The 24324-nt window shown below is 47.7% G+C and overlaps 1 protein-coding gene across 1 annotated transcript in view; it reads left to right on the forward strand.

The window, feature by feature from the left end:
• Positions 1-24324, forward strand: part of pou6f1 (POU class 6 homeobox 1) — a 161313-nt gene that overhangs the window by 16681 nt on the left and 120308 nt on the right. Inside the window, exons 3-4 of the mRNA XM_078200995.1 lie at positions 14054-14148; positions 17480-17693. Of these exons, the coding sequence (XP_078057121.1) occupies positions 14054-14148; positions 17480-17693 (309 nt within the window). The remainder of the gene's footprint in view (positions 1-14053; positions 14149-17479; positions 17694-24324) is intronic.

Here is a 24324-nt window from a genome sequence, read left to right on the forward strand (position 1 = left end):
ATGGCCAATCCACCTAACCAGCCCATCTTTGGACACCAAGGGACAATTTAGCATGGCCAATCCACCTAACCCGCACATCTTTGGACACTAAGGGACAATTTAGCATGGCCAATCCACCTACCCTGAACATCTTTGGACACTAAGGGGCAATTTAGCATGGCCAATCCACCTAACCTACACGTCTTTGGACACTAAGGGACAATTTAGCATGGCCAATCCACCTAACCTACACGTCTTTGGAGACTAAGGGACAATTTAGCATGGCCAATCCACCTAACCTACACATCTTTGGAGACTAAGGGACAATTTAGCATGGCCAATCCACCTAACCTGCACATCTTTGGACACTTGAAGGATAGTTTCTTATATTTATCATCCAGCATTCTGTGATATGTCATACAGATCAATGGAAGTATATATCTTTGTTCAAAAAGATTGTAATCACTTTCTGAATGCTGACTGAGTCCTTTTGTTAGACTTATTGGAACCTAGATTGTAAATCGATAAAATTATAAATTGCCATTGTCATCGAATGAACAACTAGAATTGTACCATGTCTGTTAAATTTGAGCTGCAATTATGACTCAGAAAAAGCTTTGTCTGTTATACCTGCATATCAGTATCACATAAGAACACCACACAAGAAATAGGAGAAGGACTCGGCTAAATGGCCCATTGCGCCTGACCCGCACCATCCAATGCGGTTTTGGCTGATCTTGGGCCTCAACTCAATTTTCCTGCCCATTCCCTATATCCATTGATTCCGAGAGACAAAAAGTCTGTCCACCCCTGCCTTAAATATATTCAGTGATGGAGCATCCGCAGTGCTCTGGGGGAGAAAATTCCAAAGATTCACAACTCTTTGAGTGAAGAAATTTCTCCTCATCTCAGTTCTAAATAGTTGGCCCCTTATCCTGAGACTGTGTCCCCGTGTTCTGGATTCCCCATGATGTGGAGATGCCGGCCTTGAACTGGGGTGGGCACAGTAAGAAGTCTCACAACACCAGGTTAAAGTCCAACAGGTTTATTTGGTATCACGAGCTTTCGGAGCACTGCCCCTTCGTCAGGTGAATGTACAATTGACTCAGCTGATGAAGGGGCAGCGCTCCGAAAGCTCATGATTCCAAATAAACCTGTTGGACTTTAACCTGGTGTTGAGAGACTTCTTACTAGATTTTCCAGCCAGGGAGAAACAACCTCTCAGTATCCACCCTGTCAAACCCACTTAGAATGTTGTATATTTCAATGAGATCCCCTCTCATTCTTCTAAACTGCAGAGAATATTGACCCAATTTACTCAGACTCTCATCATAGGACAGCCCCCTCATCCCAGGAACCAACCTTTGTTGTGCCACCTCTAATGCGAGTATATCATTCCTAAACTATGGAGACCAGAATTTCAAACTGTATCCCAGCAGTGGTCTCACCAAAGTCCTGTGGAGCTGTAGCAAGACTTCTTTATTTGTATACTCCAATCCCCTTGCAATAAAGGCCAGCATGCCATTTGCCTTCCTATTTGCTTGTTGTACCTGCATGCTGACTTTTGCTTTTCCTTGCACAAGTACACCAAGTTTCTCTGAGCATCAGCACTTACAGGTTTCACACCTCTTAAAAATATTCTACTTTTCTATTCTTATGACCAAAGTGACTAATTTCACACTTTTTCCCCGTAATCTTCCATCTTCTGACCTCTCACTTAAAGTGTATATATCTCTTTGCAGCCTCTTTCTGTCCCCCTCACAGTTGCATTTCCATCTATGTACTGTCTGCAAATGTAGATACATCGCTCTGCTTTTCTTCTTTTAAGTCATTGATATGGATTGTAAGTACCTGAGACCTCAGCACTGATCCTTGCGGCATTCCATTAATCACAACCTGCCAACTTGAAAAAGCCTTGTTTATCCATACCCTGTACTTCCTGTCCATTAACCAATTCCCTCTCTATCACCCTGGACTCCTTTAGCCCTGTCTTATACATTAACCTTTTGTGTGGCATCTTATCGAATGCCTTTTGGAAATCCAAGTATACTACATTAACTGGTTCCCCCTTATCTGTTCTACCAGTTACATCCTCAAAAAACTCTAGTAAATTTGTCAAACAGGATTTCACTTCAGTAAAACCATGTTGATTGATCGAATTATAACCTGCTTATCTAAGTGCATTGTTATTGCTTCCTGAATAATAGATTCCACCATTTTCTCAATGACCGCATCAGGCTAACCGGCCTGCCGTTCCTCATTTCCTCTTCCTCCTTTCTTGAATAGGGATGTAACATTTGCTGGCTTCCAATCTGCTGGAATTGTTCCTGAATCCAGTGAATCACAGCTAGCAATCTCTGCAGCTATTTGTTTAATAACGCTAAGATGTAGGCCATCAGTACCTGACTACTTGTAGACTTTCAGTCTCTTGAGTTTCTCTGGGATTTTTTTCTCTGTCAATATAAATAACCTTAATTTCCTCACTCTTATTACTCCCTAGGTTATCCTATTTCTGGTAGGTAATTTCTACTGTAAAGACAGACACAAAATGCTTGTTCACTGTCACTACTGTTGCATCATTCCCCATAATTTCTCCTGTTTCTGTTTCTAAGGGACTAATGTTTATGCAATGACCTGACGATGTTGGGAGTTATGGGCTTTAAACAAAAGAAATATGGGTCAGGATTCTCCCAAAAACATTCTGAGTGCCAAATTCACGTAAAAACCAGAGTAAATATTGATTTTTTTTAAAGAGGGATTTTCAAAATGAATCTGCCACACTCTGCATTGCAGAGTGCCCTAGCGTGAATCACTCCAGAAATCGGGGGCAGGGGTAATTCTCATGGAGAGGCCGGCATCATAGTGCTGAGTGGGCCACTGCACATGTGCCGATCTGTCACTGCCGAGATTGGTGCATGTGCAGTAGCCCCGCACTGTTGGCTTCCCGGTCGCTGGCTAGCTCGATCCAGACCCTCGATTCCACAATGGGACCCCTTCAACTTCCCCCATGCCCCGATTGCTAGCCGCCTGGATGGTTTTGAGCCAGCCCTGATCTCCGCCCCCCCCCCCCCCCCCGTCCAAAACCACCTCAAAACCCCCCACCCCCCAAAGTCCCGATCTCCCAATACCCCCCGATCAGCCCTTTCCTCCCTCTGTCACCAATCCCCCCCGGCCCCATCCACTCCTGGTGGGTGTAGGAGAGGCTAGCGGGCCTGGAGACTTTGGTCCCGGGCATTATAATGATATTCAAATTTAAATATTTAAATCAGCTCATAGCAAAATCGTATTACAAAAGCTCCCCAAAAGAATCCATTTGGTCAGAACATATAAGTGAACACATTCTAGGCAACACTTCCATATAGATTTTTAATTCTACAAATTCAGTATTACTGAAGACAAAACTGCTGTCACTTTAGTAAAGGTATACCACACAAGTTCTCACTCACTTCCACTCTGTTGTGGAAATCCAGGAAAATCCAGAAAAAAGATTACTTTCTGAAACGGTGTCTGGATTGTTGCTTCGGATTTCGCATTTTCTCTCAGCACAAAGCTGTTCCCAGCGTACCCTCCCTCCCTCCCTCCCCAGAGAGCCAAAACAACTCCACTCAATCGCCACAACTCTACCACCTTGCCCACTAAGGAATCGGAGTGGGTAAAGGGCGGACAACGGAAATGTCTGTTGACCTCAGGTGGGAATTTCCGGTCTCCATTGAGTGAGGCTGTAAAATCCTGCCCAGAATATCTCGTTACATATTCTTTTCCCTTTCATCTTCAATTCCATTGTCCTCAGCACCTCTTTCAACTTGGCTTTTCCAAAAATCTAAAAATCTTTCATGTTTTCCTATCTACTTTCAGTCAAATAAAGTTTAATAACCTTCCCTTGCTTACTGAAACCTTTGTAAGTTGTAAAGATTCCTTGCTCTCTGAAGTTTAGCAGCTGAAAAGCCAAGTCCATCCCTATCCACGAATGCAAGGTCTTAAACACAACTCATTTGCTTAAACATCCATTTCACCATGGCCTATTATTACAAATCACCTAATGTGTACACTCACGCGCGCGCGCACACCCGCACATCCACAGGCCCGGGCGCAGGCACGCACGCACATCTGCAGACACGCGCACGTCCTCCCTCTCTCTCTCTCACACATGCACGCATGCACACGCACATCCTCCTCTCTCTCTCACACACACGCACACCCTCCCTCTCTCTCACACATATGGGCGCACATACACGCACATCCTCCTCTCTCACACACACGTGCGCACGCACATCCTCCCTCTCGCACACGCACACACACACACGTGCGCATGCACCCTCGCGCATGCACACATTCACACACACACATTCACCCACACATGCGCACATCCACACACACATGCACATCTTCTAACTCATGCACACACACGCATGCGGATGGCGCACACATCCACACATTCACGCACACACACACACACATCCTCCCTCTCACACACACACGCGCGCACATCCTCCCTCTGTCACACACACTCTCACACATTCACACACACACCCCTCCCACAAGTGATGTTATCATTTTTCATCTCAATCAAAACTGCTTCTACATCTTCGTTTCCTGAACTTGGGTTATCCCTCATTAATTAACAGAGCCACCCCTCTACCTTCTTCTTCTAACTTCCTGTCGTCCCTAATATATATTATAATATATAATATTCAGATCCCAGTCTATGTCACCCTGCTGACATGTGCCCGTAATAGCGATCAGATTGTGATGACTTCAGCCAGGCAAATGAGATTGGACTGCTGGAGCATGAACTCCCTGATTGAGTCCTCTTTGAAAGAAGTCCCTGATTGAGTCCTAATTGATGACCCAGTCAAGGAGCCTCACGGTCCCTATTTAAAGCAGGTGTGTCAGTTTCTCTGCCTGCTGAAGCAGGAAGCTTAACTGAGAGCACTGGGTTGTATAGTATGTTGTGTAAATAAAGGAACTCTGGTGACGGGACCTTTGCCTCCATGGACTTATGACACAGACCATATTTGTTCATTTCTATTTGTGCTATCAGTTCATCTGTGCATTCAGATGCAGAGCCTTTAGTTTTGTCCTTTTATTATTTTTGTCACCTTTGTGGCCTTAACTGTTTTGTTTTACTCTTCGATTTGTACTGAGCAAACTATTGGTATTGAAGGTTGGCAAGGCCGCAGAGCCTGATGGCCTACATCCAAGGGTCTCCACACCCAGTTTTTGAGCCACGCATTCATCTCTCTAATCTGATTTGTCCTGTGCCAATTTGCTCAGATAATAATCCAAAGATTATTAACTTTGAGGTTCTGTTTCTTAATTTGGTGCCAAGCTCCTCATACTGACTATGCAGAACCCCCTTCCTTGCCCTGTCTTATGTTCTTGGTACTACATGGACCACGACAAGTACGTCCTCCCTCTCCCACTGCAAGTTCCTCTCCAGCTCTGAGCTGATGTCCTGAACCCAGGCAACACAGCCACCTGGACTCTCACTCATTGCGACAGAGAACAGTGTTAACCCCCCTCAATCTACTGTCCCTACAACCATCATATTCCTAGCTCCCTGAAATAAAAATCTGAAGATTCAGAGCATCTTCTCCTGAGCCGGTTTTGTGGAATTGAGCATTTCCTTGTCCCTGCGCTCCTGACTTGGAAACAAATGTTCGGCCCTGCATGTGGTTTAACCCAGACTTGATACAGATTTAGCATAGCTTTCCCACTTTTCAATTCTATTCCTCTAGAAATAAAACCTAGTTCTTGGTTGCTTTTTATGACCTTGTTAAACTGTGGCACAGCTCTTAGTGATTGATGTATTTGTACTGCAAGATTTTTTTTGCCTGACCTAGATTTGCATCTTCCAAGTAATAAGCGGCCTTCCCATTCTTCCTACCAAAATATACTACTTCACCATATCTGTGTTAAACTTAATTTGCCAATTATTTGCTCATTCTATAGATTTATTAATGTCCTCCTGTAATTTGTTGCAGTTCTTGTTATTGTCTATCCCACCAATTTGATGCCATCCGTAAAATTAGAGATTGTTTCTTGATTCCAAAATCCGAATGATTAATGTAAATTGTGAACAGCACCGATCCTTGTGGAGCACCACTTCCCACCTTGCACTCTGAACAACTACACTAAACTCTGTTGAAGCTATAGTCCATCAGGCTGGCCTCTGTGCTGCTTACTCAGTGCATGTGCACAATCCTCCTCTCTTTATACTAGCTGAAATTCCAAACAGCTGAGTCAGACGCTGCTGACTACAGAACCAGTTGTGACCAGCTGCCTAATGAACAAACAGTGCAGCTGCCACTAGTGGGCAGCTTGTTTATCACAGACTAAGACTGCAATAAACTACAAATTAATGTTTAGAGCAATGCTAAATGCAAAACCCGAGTAGATTTTAGAAAGAGATCAACTCTTAAAACACTTAGGCTGAAACCCTACCACCTCGCCTGGCCAGGAATCGGAGTGGGTGAGGTTCCCAGAACAGAAATCTCCGTTGGCCTCGGGTGGGATTTTACAATCTCGCCCAAGCGAGGCCGTAAGATCCCGTCCTTAGAATTCCCTCACTCAACAAATTCCCAATTGTAATCCTCTGTTGAGGCTGCACTCCCTCGAGCTGGCCTCCGTGCTGCTAGTTAAGGGCAAACCATGTTTAACTAATTTGATTCAGTTTTTTGGTGAGGTAACAGACAGGGCTGATTATGAAATGCTGTTGGTGTAGTGTGTATGGACCTCTAAAAGGTGTGCCACTTAACAGACTTCATACTATGGCAATATGTGGCAATCAACACACATAAGGGATTCTATGATTATACATGTTTACCTTTCGGGGTCTCATCAGCAAGTGCCATCCTCCAAAAAGTCACACACAACATCCTTCAAGGGCTACCCAAGGTGGCGGTATACTTTCATAGAAATCATAGAAACCCTACAGTACAGAAAGAGGCCATTCGGCCCATCGAGTTTGCACCGACCACAATCCCACCCAGGCCCTACCCCCATATCCCTACAGATTTACCCACTAATGCCTCTAACCTACACATCTCAGGACACTAAGGGCAATTTTTACCATGGCCAATCAACCTAACTTGCACATCTTTGGACTGTGGGAGGAAACCAGAGCACCCGGAGGAAACCCACGCAGACACGAGGAGAATGTGCAAACTTCACACAGACAGTGACCCAAGCTGGGAACCGAACCCAGGTCCCTGGAGCTGTGAGGCAGCAGTGCTAACCATTGTGCTACCGTGCCACCCTCTTTGATGACGTCTTGGTCACAGAGACTCCAGAACAGGAACAGCTGGCCAACCTAGGAGAAGTCTTACAGAGATTTTCCAGAGCAGGAGTTCACTTGAAGAGGGTGAAATGTGTTTTCTAAGCAGTTGAAGTAACCCATTTAGGCTACCGTGTAGATGGCAAGGGGTTACCTCCAGTAGAGGGGAAGGTAAAGGCCATCAAGGAGGCACCAACCACGAGAAACACCATGGAGTTAAAATCTTTCCTGGGATTAGTCGATTATTACGGAAAATGTATCCTGGGTTTGGCTTCCATGCTGGCCCCCTTGCATGCCCTACTACAAAAATATCCGAGATAGTCCTGGGAAGCTCCACAGGTAGAAGCTTTTTCTAAGGTTAAATGTCAGTTACTGTCATTTAACTTGCTGACCCATTTTGACCCGAAGAGAGAACTTCTTTTAACCTGTGATGCTTTCCCCTATGGTGTTGGTGTGGTGCTGTCACATCGCGAGAAAGACAAGATGGAAAAGCCAATCGCAGATGCCTCTGGCACCCTTTTGGATGCAGAGCAACAGTATTCTCACATTGAGTGGTCATATTTGATGTGAAGAAGTTAATTCCATATGTCTGCGGTAACAGTTTTTTATAATTACTGACCATAAACCCTTATTGGGCCTCTTCAACGAGGACAAGGCAATTCTCTCTCTCTGTCTCTCTCTCTACACCTCCCCGCCCCTTTCCGCTATTGCTTTCATTTGGATACAATGCTGGGCCTTGTTATTGGTGTCCGACAAATATCTTCTGGAACACTGCCCTGGATCCGGATAGCTGATGCTGATGCACTGAGTTGCCTCCCGTTGCCCACAAGCCTGGCTCTTTTACCAGCATTGGAAGAGGTTGTGATGATTGAACTTGTTTGGAGAGTTTGTCTGTGTCAGCAAGGCAGATTAAAGCCTGGACCCACAAAGACCCAACCTCATCCAAAATTAGGGACATGATCTTACATGGTGAGATCCAAGGACGTCTGCCTGAAGAAATTAAACCCCACCTCATTAAGAAAAAGCTGAACTGAAGTGTTCAAGACCTGATCAGGGCATCTGCTCAAGTGCCAAGCAGCAGAAAGGACCTCCTCGCAGTGGGGGTGCTGGGAGAGATACGGACCAAGTAGGGGAGGGATATTATGACGATCACAAAGACCATGGGAGACCATCAATAGATCGACCCGTGGGCTTCATGGAGTACGAGCTGCCTTATTGAGCGTGTGGAGGCTCACCCAATGGGAAGCAGCCAATGAGGGTTTTCAAGCCCTGACTGGAGTTGGAAATCCCGAGGTAAAGACTACCTGACTGTAAGCTGTGGGAGTGACCCTTTCCTTTGATGCAGAATAAAGGGTGTTGGTGACGGGAAACTGGCGTTTGTTTACCACAATAACCATGAAACCATTGTCGATTGTCAGAAGAAATGTCACTAATGTCCTTTCGGGGAGAAAATCTGCTATCCTTACCCAGTCTGGGTGTTTCCAGAGCCACAGCAATGTGGTTGACTCTCAACTGCCCTCTGAAATGGTCGAGAGAGACACTCAGTTCAAAGGCAACTAGGGATGGGCAATAAATGCTGGCCCAGCCAGTGATGCCTCCATCCCATGAACCAAGAATACAAAAAACATGGGTAAAGTGAAAACAATACCTCTCTCAGTATGACTTCTCGAGACCCTTTTTATATACCTTTAAATAAGCCTGTTCATTCCTTCAGTCAAGGTTAATGAAAGGTCTGACACATTCATATTATCTTTTTTTGGCCTGTCTGGGGAGGGAGCATCTTACAATTATCACCCCATTTGAAGAATCCAAATTAATAATAGGTGCTGATTATGTAATGTGCTCCTAATTATAAAAGTAACAAACTTTTTGTGTTAGACATTATATTCCCATATCAGGCTTCCTATCACATCTATTAATGAATTACTTATTCTTTAATTGTCGCACAATTAAGGCTATTTAACTAATCTGGCTGGTTTCCAATAATGCAGGTTTAGTTTTTGTTTAAATGGTGTTTGTCAATTTTGCACAAAATGCGAAGTGACATATTAATTCAGACTACAAAATGATTGTCACACTAAAACTATTGATTTTGAAACTACCAAAAGTGGTTAGGATCTGGAATGTAGGCCGGAACTCTACGAACTCACCCGCCACGGAATTGGAGCAGGCGAGGGCCTGACAATGGAAATCTCCATTGATCTCAGGCGGGAATTTCCGGTCACAACCGAGCGAGGCTGTAAGATCCCACCTGTACTGTCTGAGAGTGTGGTGGAGACAGATTCACACAGCGAGTGGTTAGGATCTGGAATGTACTGTCTGAGAGTGTGGTGGAGACAGATTCACACAGCGAGTGGTTAGGATCTGGAATGTACTGTCTGAGAGTGTGGTGGAGACAGATTCACACAGTGAGTGGTTAGGATCTGGAATGTACTGTCTGAGCGTGTGGTGGAGACAGATTCACACAGTGAGTGGTTAGGATCTGGAATGTACTGTCTGAGCGTGTGGTGGAGACAGATTCACACCGAGTGGTTAGGATCTGGAATGTACTGTCTGAGAGTGTGGTGGAGACAGATTCACACAGCGAGCGGTTAGGGTCTGGAATGTACTGTCTGAGAGTGTGGTGGAGACAGATTCACACAGCGAGTGGTTAGGATCTGGAATGTACTGTCTGAGAGTGTGGTGGAGACAGATTCACACAGCGAGTGGTTAGGATCTGGAATGTACTGTCTGAGCGTGTGGTGGAGACAGATTCACACAGCGAGTGGTTAGGATCTGGAATGTACTGTCTGAGAGTGTGGTGGAGACAGATTCACACAGTGAGTGGTTAGGATCTGGAATGTACTGTCTGAGAGTGTGGTGGAGACAGATTCACACAGTGAGTGGTTAGGATGTGGAATGTACTGTCTGAGAGTGTGGTGGAGACAGATTCACACAGCGAGTGGTTAGGATCTGGAATGTACTGTCTGAGAGTGTGGTGGAGGCAGGGGCAGTCGAGACTTTCAAAGGGAATTGGAAAGGAGCGATTTGCGGGGATATATGGAAAGGTTGGGGGAGTGGGCTTCACTGAGTTGCTCTTGCAGAGGGCAGCAGATATGAGAGGCCATATGAGCACTTTCAGTGCTGTAAGCTGCGTATAATTTTAAACTGGAGATATGGGGCCCGATTTTGCCATTGCGTCGCGCCCGTTTTCGGGTGCAAAAACTTTGTAAAGTCGGGCGTGAGGCAATTAGTGCGATCCGCAGATGCCCACTTTACCAAGGCCCGAAAATGCCCACGATCCGAACTGCGCCCAAAACGGGCGCAACAGCAGTTTAAATGCATTTACATGCATTTAAATTGAATTAATGAACTGCCCGCCCAACTTTACCAGCACTTCCCCCTTTACCATCGCGTTCGCCCGTCCAGATTTGGCACGAAACAGACATGCTCGGTAAAGGTCTGGTTCGGGCGCTTCAGCTTCTGAAGAGGTAAGTTCAGAGCTCCCAGTGGCTCTCTGACTCAGATCAGTGGCGGGGGAAGGCAGGTCAGATCATTCTCTAGTTGGGGGGGAGGAGGGAGACCAGATCATTCTCTGGTGGTGGGGGGGAGGGAGGTCTGATCGTTCTCTGGTGTGGGGAGGAGGGAGGCCCGATCATTCTCTGGTGGGGGGCGGAGTGGAGGGAGGCCAGATGGTTTTCTGGTGTGGGGGAGGGAGGAAGGAGGCGGGTCAGATGTATCTCTGTTGGTTGTGGGGGGGGCGGGGGGAGGAGGGAGGCCCGATTGCTCTCTGGTGGCGGGGAGGAGGCAGGCTTGATGAATCTCTGGTTGGGGGGGGTGGGGATGCAGAGACAGGGGGGGATCCGCTGCCACTCTGCGGGCGATCAGTGGGGGAAGGGGGGTCCACTGCACTCTGCGGGCGATCGGTGGGGTGGGGAGGGGGCAGAGGGTCGCGATCGGTGTGGGTAGTGGGGAGGTGGGTGGATAAGGGGGACAGTTATGTTGTGGGGGTGGCGCGATGTCTGTGGGGGCCATCGTTCCTGGGCCCCTTTTCCCTTTTTGCGGCCTGGGAGCGAAGTGACAGGGGCGCATTTTCCAATTTTTTTTTCACTGCTCATGCGCAGTTCAAAGCTCCGATTGGAGCTGCAGCGCTTCGGGCATGATAAGCCCCGCCCACTTCGCAATTCAGAGCCACGATTTTTTTTGAGGCTAAGTGCGTATGGGGGCGCCTGAGAACAGTTTTCCAAGTCGGATCTGAATTGTGCCCAGATTCAGCACTTCGAATGAAAATGGTAAAATCGGGCCCAGTGTGTGTATAACATTACCTCTTGGGCTAATCCTCCAAGCAATTCTTTGTTGTGTACAGTTGAGTGGAAGTGGGAGTGCGCAACCAAATGGAAAAGGGGTTGATGTAACCAGTGAAGAAATGAATAGAGATGGAATTCTCCCCAAAAAATTCAAAGTGTTGAATTCGTGTGAAAACTGATTTATTATTGTCACATGTATTGGGATACAGTGAAAAGTATTGTTTGTTGCACGCTATATAGACAAAGCATACCGTTCATAGAGTACATAGGGAAGAAGGAAAGGAGAGGGTGCAGAATTTAGTGTTACAGTTACAGATAGGGTGTAGAGAAAGATCAACTTAATGCAAGGTAAGCCCATTCAAAAGTCTGACGGCAGCAAGAAAAAGCTGTTCTTGAGTCGGTTGGTACGTGACCTCAGACTTTTGTATCTTTTTCCTGACGGAAGAAGGTGGAAGAGAGAATGTCCGGGGGTGCGTGGGGTCCTTAATTATGCTGGCTGCTTTTCCGAGGCAGCGGGAAGTGTAGACAGAGTCAGTGGATGGGAGGCTGGTTTGCGTGATGGACTGGGCTACATTCATGGCCCTTTGTGGCTTCTTGCGGTCTTGGGCAGAGCAGGAGATATACCAAGCTGTGATACACCCAGAAAGAATGCCTTCTATGGGGCCTTCTGTAAAAGTTGGTGAGAGTCGTGGCTGACATGCCGAATTTCCTTAGTCTTCTGAGAAAGTAGAGGCGTTGGTGGGGCTTTCTTAACTATAGTGTCGGCACTGAAGTAAATACCGTTGTTTTTTTCAGTGGGAGTTCAGAGAAGAATCTCCCACACTCTGTGCACTGCTGAGTGCTCCAGTGTGATTCACTCCAGAAATCAGTGGGCGGGGCCTACTCCCACCCAGGAGGCCAACAGCATAGTGCTGAGTGGACCACTGTGCAGGCACCGATCTGTCAGCACCGACAGGCTCCTGTCTACTGGCCTCCCGATTGTGCCCAGCTCGATCACTGGCCAGCCCCGTGACCCCCGCAATGCCAGTTCTCTAACCCCCCCAAGGCCCAATCGCTGCCTGGGCCCGCTAATTGCATTTAAAATATGTAAATGTTTATTTCAATAATTTATGCGGCTCCCCACCGATTGATGGCACGCAGTTGATGTCGCCGGATATCCGGCGCTGGGAGACGCTATTGGGGTGGGACACCCAGTGTGGATCCCACAGATCGGGCGCCGCTGGAATCTCCCGACCTGCTGTGCTAACTGTTTAGTGCCGTGGGATGGGGGAATCGCTCCCCCCAAGACTTTATGTATTTGCATGACATGAGAATAGTACAATTAGTGCTCTGCAGTCTGTATCACATTACATATGGTATGAGATTGCTCTTTCCACTTTGTGCTCCTTTTTTCCATTGCTGCCTCACAGCGCCAAAGTTCGGGTTCGATTCCCGGCTTGGGTCACAGTCTGTGTGGAGTTTGCACATTCTCCCCATGTCTGCGTGGGTTTCCTTTGGGTGCTCCTGTTTCCTCCTACAGTCCAAAGATGTGCTGGTTAGGTGGATTGGTCATGCTAAATTGCCCCTTAGTGTCCAAAGATGTGTAGGTTAGGTGGATTGGCCATGCTAAATTACCCCTTAGTGTCCAAAGATGTGTAGGTTAGGTGGATTGGCCATGCTAAATTACCCCTTAGTGTCCAAAGATGTGTAGGTTAGGTGGATTGGCCATGCTAAATTACCCCTTAGTGTCCAAAGATGTGTAGGTTAGGTGGATTGACTATGCTAAATTGTCCCTTAGTGTCCATAGAACCCACTCATTGACTGTGACTGTTGAATACATGGGTCAATGTACAGCTAGTGCATTGAAAATGGGCAGTAAGAACATCATGTGTCTTATTTTTCATCATTATGATAAAAGTAATGCTGGACATGAAGGATGCTGTTGTGTTCCTGGCATCCAATGATGCTGTAATGGGAGAGAGGATTTCTATTTTAAGCAGTCCTCTACAGGAGTGAATTTGAATCTTATCAATTGCATATGGGACCATGTTAATTTTATTGTTTGAGAAATAAAGGGACTCCTTTGAGACGGCACTGCTCCATTGCTGCAGGCAGGGAGCCTGTCAAAATATTTAAATGAGCTTTATTCCTACTTATCATGTCAATAATGTTTTCAAAAAAACACCAGTATTGATCTCCCCTTTCTCAATTTATGGTACTATCTTCTAACAAATTACATTTCTCCCAATGTGTTCACCTTCAAAGCTTTTCCCTGCAAGTCTACGACTGATATCAAATGAAATGATTTCTACTTTCCAGCTGTTCCATAATTAAATCTATACTTTTGAGATTTTTCTCAGCTATCTGTGTGTATTATGGTGGTGCATGAAGGAATTATCAACATTTAGTTTGGAAAGAAGAGATACGAAAGTAGGTTGAATACACTTTAAGTGGGAAATCTAAGTGACATTCCACCACTGTGCTGTGCTCATGAGTAATATTGTTTCTGGTTTATCACTGCTGTATCTTTCAGAACAAGTGGAGGCAACACCACCATCTGACCCAGCACCAGTCAATAAAGTGCAAGCACAACAGACTGTGCCACCCCCAGCACCCACAGTGTCTCAGGTAACTCATTCACTAAAAATGTGTTCTTTGCAAAGATTAGGATTTAATCGGATTTGTTCCCACTCATGAAACGATCGAAAATGAGAGGGCACAGATTTACAGTAATTTGCGAAAGTGATATGAGGTTAAACTTTTTAATGCAGTGAGTGGTTAGGATCTGGAATGCGCTGCCTGAGAGTGTGATGGAGACAGTCAAAACATTCAGAAGGAATTCGACTGTTATTGGAAGAAGAAGAATGTGAAAGGTTATAGGGAGATTGTGGGCGAATGGCAAAAGATGTATTGCTTATGCAGCGAGCCAGTGCAGGCATGAGGGGCTGAATGACCTCCTGCGCCGTAATAATTCTGTGAATATATGATACATCACTGCCACTGGATCTCTGCCACCTATTTAAGACTTGTGTGTGAAGATGATGCAAAGATTGAATATGATTCTATTCCATCTTATTTTTCATGAGATGTGGGCACCACTGGTTAGGCCAGCATTTATTGCCCATCCTTAATTGCCCTTGATAAATTTGTGGTGAGCTGCCTTTTTGAACCGCTGCAGTCCATGTGGTGTAGGTACACCCACAGTGCTGTTAGGGAGGGAGTTCCAGGATTGTTATTGGACATCAGTCAGTCCATGTGGTGTAGGTACACCCACAGTGCTGTTAGGGAGGGAGTTCCAGGATTGTGATTGGACATCAGTCAGTCCATGTGGTGTAGGTACACCCACAGTGCTGTTAGGGAGGGAGTTCCAGGATTGTTATTGGACATCAGTCAGTCCATGTGGTGTAGGTACACCCACAGTGCTGTTAGGGAGGGAGTTCCAGGATTGTTATTGGACATCAGTCAGTCCATGTGGTGTAGGTACACCCACAGTGCTGTTAGGAAGGGAGTTCCAGGATTGTTATTGGACACCAGTCAGTCCATGTGGTGTAGGTACACCCACAGTGCTGTTAGGGAGGGAGTTCCAGGATTGTTATTGGACATCAGTCAGTCCATGTGGTGTAGGTACACCCACAGTGCTGTTAGGGAGGGAGTTCCAGGATTGTTATTGGACATCAGTCAGTCCATGTGGTGTAGGTACACCCACAGTGCTGTTAGGGAGGGAGTTCCAGGATTGTTATTGGACATCAGTCAGTCCATGTGGTGTAGGTACACACACAGTGCTGTTAGGGAGGGAGTTCCAGGATTGTTATGGGACATCAGTCAGTCCATGTGGTGTAGGTACACCCACAGTGCTGTTAGGGAGGGAGTTCCAGGATTGTGATTGGACAATCAGTCAGTCCATGTGGTGTAGGTACACCCACAGTGCTGTTAGGGAGGGAGTTCCAGGATTTTAACCCAACGACTATGAAATAATGCGTTGACTATTCTCTAAATCGGGATGGTGTATGGGGCTTGGAATGGAACTTGCCCTTCCAGGTGGTAGCAGTAGTAGGGCTGTCAAAGAAGTCTTTATTTTGCTGCAGTGCATCTTGCAGATAGCACGCACGGCTGCTACTGGATCTCAGTGGTGGAGGGAGTGCACGCTGAAGGTGTTGGCTGGAGAGCCAATGAAACGGGCTGCTTTGTCCTGGATGGTGTTGAGCCTCTTGAGTGTTGTTGGAGCTGCACCCAACCAGGCAAGTGGGGAGTATTCCAGCACACTCCTGACTTGTGCCTTGTAGATGGTGGACAGGCTTTGGGGAGTCGGGAGGTCAGTTACTCTCCGCAGGATTCCCAGCCTCTGACCTGCTCTGATAGCCACAGTATTTATACGGCTGGGTCTAGCTCAGTTTCTGGTCAATGGTAACCCCAGGATGTTGACAGTGGGGGATTCAGTGATGGTGACACCATTGAATGTCAAGGGACGATGGTTATATTCTCTCTTATTGGGGATATTCATTGCCTGGCACTTGTGTGGTGTGAATGTTACTTGTCACTTGTCACCCCAGCCTGGATATTGTCCAGTTCTTGCTGCATTTGGACATGGACTGCTTCAGTATCTGAGGAGTCGCGAATGGTGCTGAACATTGTGCAACCATCGGTGAACATCCCCACTTCTGACCTTATGATGGAGGGAAGGTCATTGAAGCAGCTGAAGATGGTTGGGCCGAGGACACGAACCCTGAGGGACTCCTGCAGTGATGTCCTGGAGCTGAGATGATTGACCTCCAACCACCACAACCATCTTCCTTTGTGCCGGGTGTGACTCCAACCAGTGGAGAGTTTTCCCCCTGATTCCCATTGACTCCAGTTTTGCCAGGGTTCCTTGATGCCACACTTGGTCGAATGCGGCCTTGATGTCAAGGGCAGTCACTCTCACCTCTTCTCTGGAGTTCAGCTCTTCTGTCCATGCTTGAACTAAGGCTGTAATAAGATTAGGAGCTGAGTGACGTAAACTGAGTGTCAGTCAGCAGGTTATTACTGTGTGAGGAGGGAATGCGGTGGTGTAATAGTATTGTCACTGGACTAGTAATCCAAAGACCCAAGGGAGCTGGGTTCGAATCCCATAATGGCAGATGGTGAAATTGAATTCAATAAAAATTCTGGAATTTGAAGTCTAATGTTGATCTTTGTCACTTGTTGTAAATACCCATCTGGTTCATTAATGTAGGCTGAAGTTACTGTGAAAATCCCCTAGTCGCCACACTCTGGCGCCTGTTCGGGTACACTGAGGGGGAACTTAGCATGGCCAGTGTACCTAACCAGCACATCTTTCTTATTGTGGGAGGAAACTGGAGCACCCGGAGGAAACCCACGCAGACACGGGGAGAATGTGCAAACTCCGTACAGACAGTGACCCAAGCTGGGAATGGAACCCTGGTCCCTGGCGCTGTGAGGTAGCAGTGCTAACCATTGTGCCACCGTGCCACTGTATAGAGCAAGCACATTGAGCCATATGGCACACTCCTGCTCCTATTTCAGATGTCTTTATCCAAATACATTTTAATCTGGTGTTTGAAGATGATAAATGTATACAGACAGGGAGAAACAAAGTACCATATTAGTAGAGGGTGTCGGGGTGGAGGGAAGTGCGTGTGGTAGGACTTTTCATTTGCTTTGCTTGAGGAGCTTTGTTCCAAAATGACTCTGTTCCAAAATGAGGAAGAGAGATATTTGGAGGGAGTCCAGCTCAGTAACTGATTTGAATTTTTAACCGTTGATTTATGGACTCACTATCCAACTCTCAATGTACAGCTTCCTTAATTACGGGGGGGTGGCTGGAGCACTGAATGTTGTGTGAGACAGAAACAGTTTGTTATGACAAATGAAGGAAACACTATGGATTTTCTGCAACATTTAAGTTGAAAGAACTCAAGCTGCCACTTTATGTGATCTTTGAAATGTATTCTTTTCTCAGGTGTTGACTTCAGAAAACCTGGCAACAGTGGTAATGGCTTCAACAGGGAGTGTCCCATTGAACCAACCTCTTTTTATTCCGCTTAACATGGCTAATCAAGTAACTGCACAACAGGGACTCGTGTTGACAATTCCCACAGCGACTCTTGCTTCTCTCCCAGGACTTGCCACTGGTTCCGGAGGCATCCTCAAGCTCCCACTGGCCAACTTACAGGGTAAGCCACACATCATTTATTGTACACATAAACTTCGAGAAAAGTTATTGGACAAGTTATTTTGCATCTTGTTTGGTATGCATGGTTACATGTCAAATGCTGTCCCAATTATGTCCAACAATGCATATCTTTAGTTGTGAAATCATATCTCTAATCATGGAGCATAAGGGGAGATTTTCCTCTTTGGGTGCCGTGCAGCTAGGGTGCCTTGTGCCCAAGGGAAAGCAGCTGTCCATGTTTGCTTTCCCTTGGTCCATTTGCACAGCCAAGGGAAATTCCAGGGACAGGCCTATCAAATGGCTGGACTGAAAATCCCAGCAGCCCTCCGAGATCTGAATCTTGCAACTGCTATTGGAGAACTGCAACCAGAAAGAGCCCAGTTTTCCATTTTATCCTTGGTGATTGGTGCGAAAGAATTTGCCACTTGCTCACAGGCCCTGCAGTTCCTCTGTTCCATAGGAGTCAACGGGTAAATTTTCTTCAGGTGCCAACAAGTGCAAGAAAATAGAAAATTGGAGTCTTGGGACACTCTTCCTGCCTTATTCAATGAGGTTTGCTAGGCCTGTGCTTATTACAGACCATTAAGGTAGTGTCCAGGAAATCCTCAGGTAGTGCATCAAGTTCAGACACCTGATGCTACAGGTCTCTCCTATTTTATTCTTCACTATACCTCGTGTAATGATTCTGCCAACGCCTGACTTTCTTCACCTGAAGCCCTTTAACGATAACATAAGAAAGAGCTGCATCCGGGGCCTACAGTATCCAGGTCAGTACCCAGGAACCTACAGAACACCGGTCTGGGTTGAACTAAAGGGTTTTAACCTCCTGCTGCTCACTTCCCATTGGCTAAGCCTCTGCTTGCTCAATAAGAGAGTTCATACTCCACAAAGCCCACAAGGAGATGTATTGCCGATTCTGTAGGCTTTGTGGCCATCATAACATCCCTTCCCCCTTAGGTCGGTTTCTCCCCCAGTACCCCCACCGTGAGAAGGTCCTTTCCGCCGCTTGGCGGTCGGTCTAAGATCAGTCGAAGGCAGGCTTGTTCTGGCAGTGTGAACCAAATGGGGGAACCTTTGTTTCTGGCGGAAGCATTGCAGGGTTACTGATGTGGGCTCCTCTTCAGCAGGGATGCCAGCTTCCATCTCGAAGTCCGCGTCCTCATCCTCTGGAGGGGCTAACACGGGCTCGGCTTTGACTTGTGGGCAGACACTGTAGACGGCTGCTTCCATGGCTGATATTAAGATTTGCTCGGATGTGGACTCCCTGCCCCAAGATGATCCAGGTGTTTTTTTTTACGATTTTACCCTGGACTTTAGCCTTGTAAGATACTGGCTCCGTTTTCTCCATAATAAACCCAGGGACACAACTGGAACCGTCTCCAAAGTTCCTTATGTGGACCAGATCACCCATACTAAATGTTCTTTCTGCCCTCGCAGAATTGTGAGATTTTTTCCAGTTTTTTTGATGGGACTCCACGCTCCACGCCAGGTTTGGGAACAGTAGGTTCAGTCTTGTACAAAGCCGCCGTCCCATTAGCAGTTCTGCTGGGGCAATTCATGAGGCATGATCCTATAGTCAAACAAAAAAACGTGGCAGTTATGTCTCCATGGATACTGCCGGTTGTTTCTTCATGTTGTTTTTGAAAGTTTGTTCTACCAGTCCATTTCACAACAAGGGATAAGGTGCAGTTCGGATACCATTGGAGAGCACAAAGTTTTGGCAATCACTGCTAATAAAGGCTGTGCCTTTATCAGAAACCAGGACTTACAGTATTCCGTGCGTGCAGAAGCTGTTGTAATTTCTCAATCATAGCCTGAGAAGTCCATATGGTGCACCTCTAACAACTTGGAGTGTGTGTCCACCATGATTAAAAACATGGAACCCATCAAGGGAACGGTAAAGTCCACATGTACATGAACCCATTACCTGCCAGGCCACTCCCATGGATGTAGGGAGGCTGAGGGTGGGAGGTTTTGATTTTCCTGGCACAGGTTACCTCTTCACTAAGTCAGTGATGCCAGAGTCAAGACTGGGCCACCAGGTATAACTCCGAGCCAACATCTCCATTTTTGACATTGCCAGGTGGCTGCTATGTAGTCGTATTAATATTGGACATCGTTCTGGGGGCGGCGGGGGGGACCAACAAAAAATGAACCCGTCCTCAGCACTAAGTTCAGCTTTCTTAATGAGGGTTACATTTCTTCAGAGGGTTACCCTCAGAATCCACCATGTAAGATTATCTGCCTTATTTTAGACAAGATTGGATCCCTTTGTGTCCAGGCCTTAATTTGCCTTACAGATACCAGCAGTCTCCAAAAAATTAGGGTCATCACGACCTCTTCTAATGCTGGCAAAGGAGCCAGGCTTGTGGGCAATGGGAGGTGACTCAGTGCGTTGGTGTTGGCTATCCAGGTTCCAGGGTGGTGGACTGGAAAGGATTCGTAGGCTGCCAATAACAAGGCCCAACGCTGGTGGAGGCAATAGGGGGGTTTGCCTTCCAATAAGGGTTTGTGGTCAGTAACAATGATGAAACGTCTGCCACAGACGTATTGGAGCTTGTTCATACCAAATACGGCCGCCAATCCCTCTTTCTCAATCTGAGAGTACCTCCGCTCGGCAAACGGAAGGATCCTGGATGAATCGGCGATAGGCGTTTCCATCCCATCTTTTCAGAGATGTGAAAATAGTGCCCCAACCCCGTATGGAGAAGCGTCACATTTTTTGGGGTCAAAATGTGCTCGTAGGTCAGGGGACAGGGGCTGTCATTTAACTTTGTCGAAAGCCTCCGCCTGGAGCACTTCCCAGGACCACCTTTGGTATTTTCACAGGAGGATCTGCAAAGGGGCCAGCATGGAAGCAAAATTCAAGATTAATTTTCTGCAATGATTTACGGATCCCAGGAAGGATATTAACACGTAGTGTTCCTTGGAGTTGGCACTTTCTTGATGGCCTTACCTGATCCTCTGCTGGATATAAACTATTGCCATCTACTTGGTAGCCTAAGTCGCTCACTTCAATCGCTTGGAAGATGCATTCTCTGCAAGAGCTCTTCTACGTTTGCCAGGAGCTCTTTGCGCTGAAGTCCCTGTGACAAAGACGTCATCTAAATAGACTGCTAATCTCGGTGGGCCCTGGAGTAGGTTTGCCATTACTCGTTGCAATATGGTGCACACGCACGAGATGCCCCAAGGGCACACGAGTACTTGTATTGTCCCTTGTGTGTATTGTTACATATTTTCGGGTCCCTTTTTCTCCTCCTTTCTCTCCCCCTGCCCCTCTGTCTCTCCCCCTGCCTCTCTGTCTCTCCCCCTGCCCCTCTGTCTCTCCCCCTGCCCCTCTGTCTCTCCCCCTGCCCCTCTGTCTCTCCCCCTGCCCCTCTGTCTCTCCCCCTGCCCCTCTGTCTCTCCCCCTGCCCCTCTGTCTCTCCCCCTGCCCCTCTGTCTCTCCCCCTGCCTCTCTGTCTCTCCCCCTGCCCCTCCGTCTCTCCCCCTGCCCCCCTTTCTCTCCCACTGGCCCCCTTTCTCTCTCCCTCCCCCTTTCCCACCCCCTCCCCCTTTCTCTCACCCTGCCCCCTTTCTCTCCCCCTCCCCCTTTCCCACCCTCACCCCCTTTCTTTCCCGTGCCCCTCTTTCGCTCCCCCTGCCCCGCTTTCTCTCCCCTGCCCTTCTTTCTCTCCCCCTGCCCTTCTTTCTCTCCCCTGCCCTTCTTTCTCTCCCCTGCCCCTCTTTCTCTCCCCCTGCCCCGCTTTCTCTCCCCTGCCCTTCTTTCTCTCCCCCGCCCCTCTGTCTCTCCCCCTGCCCCTCTGTCTCTCCCCCTGCCCCTCTGTCTCTCCCCCTGCCCCTCTGTCTCTCCCCCTGCCCCTCTGTCTCTCCCCCTGCCCCTCTGTCTCTCCCCCTGCCCCTCTGTCTCTCCCCCTGCCCCTCTGTCTCTCCCCCTGCCCCTCTGTCTCTCCCCCTGCCCCTCTGTCTCTCCCCCGCCCCGCTTTCTCTCCCCTGCCCTTCTTTCTCTCCCCCTGCCCCGCCGTCTCTCCCCCTGCCCCGCCGTCTCTCCCCCTGCCCCGCCGTCTCTCCCCCTGCCCCGCCGTCTCTCCCCCTGCCCCGCCGTCTCTCCCCCTGCCCCGCCGTCTCTCCCCCTGCCCTGCCGTCTCTCCCCCTGCCCCGCCGTCTCTCCCCCTGCCCCGCCGTCTCTCCCCCTGCCCCGCCGTCTCTCCCCCTGCCCCGCCGTCTCTCCCCCTGCCCCGCTCCCCTCCGCTGCTCTTTCCCTCCCACCACTCCTCCATCTCTTCCCACCCATCAAGCGGGGCTGCTTTGTCCTGGATGGTGTTGAGCTTCTTGTTGTTGGAGCTGCACCCAACCAGGCAAGTGGGGAGTATTCCATCACACTCCTGACTTGTGCCTTGTAGATGGTGGACAGGCTTTGGGGAGTCAGGAGGTGAGTTAATTGCTGCAGTAATCCCAGCCTTTGACGTGTTCTCGTAGCCACGGTATTTATATGGCTGGGTCCAGTTGAGTTTCTGGTCAATGATAACCCCAGGATGTTGATAGTGGGGGATTCAGTGATGGTAATGCTATTGATTCTCAAGGGGCGGTGGTTAGAGTGTCTCTTGTTGGTGATGGTCATTGCCTGGCACTTGTGTGGTGTGAATGTTATTTGCCACTTGTCAGCCCAGCCTGGATATTGTCCAGTTCTTGCTGCATTTGGACATGGACTGTTTCAGTATCTGAGGAGTCGCAAATGGTGCTGAACATTGTGCAACCATCAGCGAACATCCCCACTTCTGACCTTATGATGGAAGGAAGGTCATTGATGAAGCAGCTGAAGATGGTTGGGCCGAGGACACGAACCCTGAGGGACTCCTGCAGTGATGTCCTGGAGCTGAGATGACTGACCCTCCAGCCACCACAACCATCTTCCTTTGTGCCGGGTGTGACTCCAACCAGCGGAGAATTTTTCCCCTGATTCCCATTGATTCCAGTTTTGCTCGGGCTCCTTGATGCTATACTTGGTCGAATGCGGCCTTGATGTCAAGGGCTGTCACTCTCACCTCTGGAGTTCAGCTCTTCTGTCCATGTTTGAACCAAGGCTGTAATGAGGTCAGGAGCTGAGTGACCCCGGCAGAACCCAAATTGAGCCCAAATCTGTGAACATAGGAACAGGAGTAGGCCATTCAGTCCACCGAGCCTGCTCCGCCATTTAATACAATCATGGACGATTGGACACTTCAATACCTTTTATGCTCACTGTGCCCATAATCTTTACATTAATGTTCATCAGAAATCTATCAATCTCTGCTTTAAACAGACTCGATGAATGAGTTTCCGCAGCCCTCTGGGGTAGAGAATTCCAAAGGTTCACCTCCCTCTGTGGAAAGACATTTCTTCTCATCTTGATCTGAAGTGCTTTCCCCCTTCTTTTGAAATTGTTCCCTCTGGTTCTAGACTCCCCAGCCAAGGGAAACACCTCACCTGCAACTACTCTGTGTAACCCTTCAAGCATTTTGTAGGTTTCAATGAGATTGCTTCTCATTTTTTAAAACTCTAGACAGTACAGGCCCACAGCGCCTCACGGATGCCCAGTCTTGAGTTGCTAGATCTGTTCGAAGTCTATCCCATTTAGCACGGTGATAGTGCCACACAACACGATGGAGGGTTTCCTCAATGTGAAGGCGGGATTCATCTCCACAAGGTCATTCCTACCCATACTGTCACTGAGAGATGCCTCTGTGGCAGGCAGGTTGGTGAGGATGAGGTGAGGTATGTTTTTCCCTCTTGTTGGTTCCTTCACCACCTGCTGCAGTCCCAGTCTAGCAGCGATGTCCTTTAGGATTCGGTCAGTTCACTTTGTAGTGATGCTACCGAGCCGCTCTTGGTGATGGACATTGAAGTTCCCCACCCAGAGTACATTCTATACCCTTGTCACCCTCAGTGCTTCCTCCAAGTGGAGTTCAACATGGAGGAGAACTGATTCACCAGCTGAGGGAGGGACGGTATGTGGTAACCAGCAGGAGGTTTCCTTGCCCATGTTTAACCTGATACCCTGAGACTTCATGGGGTCCAGAGTTGATGTTAAGGACTCCAAGGAGAACTTCCTCCCGACTGTATACCACTGTGCTGCCACCTCTGCAGGTGATGATACACAATTATCATTATGTAGATAATGTCTTATCTACATTGTTTCTGGTCTGAACTAGACAATTTCTTTCTCTGTTGGCTAGCTACCAATTGAATCTTTGCACTCCCTGTGTCCAGACTCCAAAGGAATTTGAAGACAGCCTTCCGGAAAAGCAGGATCGTGGGTTTTTCTTTGAGAACCCTTCTGCTTACGATTGATATAATGGAAAAGGAGAAAGACAGGGAGTCAGGCATATACTTCTTCCCTGAAGGATAAACCTCTTCTGTCTAAGCAGAGCGCTGCTTCCAGGATCAAAGCAGGAAATCCTTGTGAGGAGGCTGTACCAAATAAGTTCTAGACAACTGCGCTGTGCTCCTGCTGTACCCCCCACCTTTTAAAGGTGCAGCAGCCCAGTTAACATGAGTGCCTATTTGCAGGATAGAGCAAGGTACTTCAGCAACATTAAGCTGTTCCCAGTGTCATCGGGACATTGATGGGTTGTCCATTTTGTCAACTTTGG

The sequence above is a fragment of the Mustelus asterias genome, chromosome X, assembly GCF_964213995.1.
Source record: "Mustelus asterias chromosome X, sMusAst1.hap1.1, whole genome shotgun sequence".
NCBI classification, from domain to species: domain Eukaryota; kingdom Metazoa; phylum Chordata; class Chondrichthyes; order Carcharhiniformes; family Triakidae; genus Mustelus; species Mustelus asterias.